Source organism: Centruroides sculpturatus, unplaced genomic scaffold (assembly GCF_000671375.1).
Source record: "Centruroides sculpturatus isolate CEXI.00-Female unplaced genomic scaffold, Cexi_2.0 scaffold1005, whole genome shotgun sequence".
NCBI lineage: Eukaryota > Metazoa > Arthropoda > Arachnida > Scorpiones > Buthidae > Centruroides > Centruroides sculpturatus.
In genome coordinates this window covers 6,469-9,371 of record NW_019385238.1, presented here as the reverse complement: position 1 = coordinate 9,371, position 2,903 = coordinate 6,469, and the positions used below count along the sequence as shown (strand labels likewise).

General features: G+C 27.7%; 1 protein-coding gene across 1 annotated transcript; it reads left to right on the top strand.

Moving 5' to 3' along the window:
- Positions 1-203: 203 nt before the first annotated feature.
- Positions 204-1,994, top strand: LOC111636564 (head-specific guanylate cyclase-like; the record flags this gene model as incomplete). Its single annotated transcript, XM_023381843.1, has 4 exons — positions 204-251; positions 599-720; positions 834-1,504; positions 1,676-1,994. Coding segments are annotated over exons 2-4 (1,069 nt in total), but the record flags the coding sequence as incomplete, so codon positions are not given.
- Between the last annotated feature and the right edge of the window lie 909 nt (positions 1,995-2,903).

Here is a 2,903-nt window from a genome sequence, read left to right as displayed (position 1 = left end):
TCGTTGAGTTTGTCAACGAGGCAGAAGGCGTGTTGGTGACATACTTTGACAACTTCACTAAAAGACTGTAAAACCCAGTTCTAGAAAGTATGACAAGAAAATCGATAAATCAAAAAACACTGATATAATTTCAAAGCTGTGTTAAAGATTTATTATTTTTAAATGAAAACATGATACATATTTATATTTTTATTTCAGAATTATGTACTATCCTCGATTGTTGAGAATATAGCAAAAGAAAAAAATCATAAGTAAGTAGATGTTTCTTTATTATAGATATGAAAACTTCGCACTACTACTTTAAAAGACAGCCTCTTAATTTTTTATAAATCTAATTTTCGACTAGGTCTTCCATCTTTTGATTTAGCATAATATTAACAATAGGTATTAAAGTTTGCCTGCTATTTAAAAAATTGCATACTGTTAATATAATTTTAATTACAGCCAAGAAAACATGTTTAATTTAATCCTTCCCTTATGTAAATTGCTAAAATTGTAAATTAAAAAAGTTAAGACAGAGTCTTTAAAGAAAATCATCTTGTTTATGTTTCCTTCTTTCTTAATTTTGTGAATTAAATTATTTTATTTTTTAATCAAGAGAATTTCAATCTGAGAACGATGTTCAATTTTTCAATTTACAAATGGATAAAAATGAAAGTGATTTTAAAAATTTTGAAGATGACCATCTCAAGAAATTGTCTGAATATTCTTCTTTGTTCGGTTAGTATTATTATTAATGAAGAATTAATAGACTATTTATTATGCATTAAACTTTGATTTTAAAATGTGCCACAATTTCGATGCACATTAATCAAGAAAAGATACTTTTACAGATTTGGAGAAAGATAAGCTTCTCGAAGAATGTGGAAGTCTTCATGCAATAACTTGTTTAAAATCTCATGAAAGAGCTCTTAGTTTTCTGGGAGGTACAGCAGTTGATTTCTTTACTAGTTTGGAATGCCTCGACTATGTTCTCGATAAATCGGACCAGGAAGAAAGAGAGACACTTAAAGTATTGCCGAAATCATCCAATGATCATCTGATTCTAGAGTTATCAACGAAGAGGTTATTCTGGGCTAGAGCATTTGTTGGCGTCATAAAAAGGATTTTAGATAGTTTATTCCATTTAAGAACTATCATAGAGATGCGAAGAAATTCTGTCGCTAGCTATTTATACGAAGTGAAAATAGGAGAAGCGAACGAAAAAGATCCTCCTGTATTGGAATGCAACTCAATAGAAACAGGAGATACTCGATTGTCTGTTACTTCATTTTGTAAAGCTTTCCCATTTCATTTTGTTGTTGACCGCAATCTAAAGTTAACTCAAGTAGGTTTAGGTTTATCTAAACTTATTGGAGATAGAAGTAAGAAAATTAGAGGATGTAATATCATGAAATTCTTTCGAATACAACAACCCAAAATATCTCCTTGCTTTCAAGCTATTTACGCTAAGATGAACATGCCTTTTTTCTTAACCATTCACAATTGTCACAAACAAGTCGAGGTATGCATTAACTTTACTAACAGTTTACTCTATCTGATCCAAATATTCTAAAAAATAATTGAATATTAAATTTGAATATCTTTATTTAAACCGAAGTAATTAATTATAAAAATTGAACTAATTCTAGTTTAAATTAGAATTACAAGCTAATTAATTTATAATATATTTTAGGAGATGTCGTTAAAAGGGCAAATGATATATTGTCCAGAATCAGACTCATTATTATTCTTAGGATCTCCAGTTGTAAACGGTTTAGACGAGATGAATGCTAGAGGTTTGTACTTATCTGATATCCCCATCCACGATGCTACAAGGGATATCATTTTAGTAGAGGAGCAGGTGCGAGCTCAAGACGGATTGAAAAGGAGGATGGACAAGCTAAAGAACTCCATACAAGAAGCCAATAAAGCTGTCGAAGTTGAAAGAAGAAAGAACGTAGATCTGTTGCACTTGGTTTTTCCTCCTAACGTTGCTAGAAAATTGTGGCTCGGTAAGTTTATTTATTGTTTCGATTTTATTCGCATTTGCTGTAATGACTGTTATATATATATATATTTTTTTTTAACAAAAGTAGGTAAATATTAAATATAAATTTATTTAAATAATAAATTTGACGAAATTTATAAATAATGATAAAAACGTCTTTATTTTCTTGAAAATGTGCAAAACATATTCCATTCTGTAAGAGAAAATTTTTTTCAGCTTATAGCACGATTATTTTGCTTCCTAAAAATATAACAATTATGATGGTGCATTCTGGAATTTCTTTTTACACAGATATAATATTTTAAATAGATTTTTCTCATGATTTAAAGCGAGGTATAAATTTAACCGACTATTAAATAACTTAGAAAGTAAGGTCTTAGTTGTAATTAATTGTATTCTTAAAAACGAAAGTTAATAGCAAGAGAGTAGGTGTTGCCTGCAAGTTTTCATAAATAGAAAAATCGCAATATTTTGAATATTATGAAATAAAATGAATTCATTAAACTCATATTGAACTAAAATTCATTCATAGTGAGGTATAAACTCATACATCTTAAAATTGAATACAGATATTTGAAAACGTTGCTGTTAAAGTTTTATAACATTTTCAAAATTAAAAAAAAAATACTTACTGCTTGTACTTCCTGATAAAGACAAAAGTAAAAATTGTTTGTCTAATTAATATACTGAAATAAAAAAAATTTTATTTAAAATAAAAATAAAATACAAATGAACATGTATTTCCATAAGTATTTCTGTTGAAGCGATTTACAAATGATCATAGATGTGTCACTGAAGATAAAAAATATAATGTACATTCAGCAAAACCTTCTGGCATTATTAAAATCGATAAAAACGCATTGACATAAAATTTCACAAAAATAATTTAACAAATATAATTGTCAAAAAAATA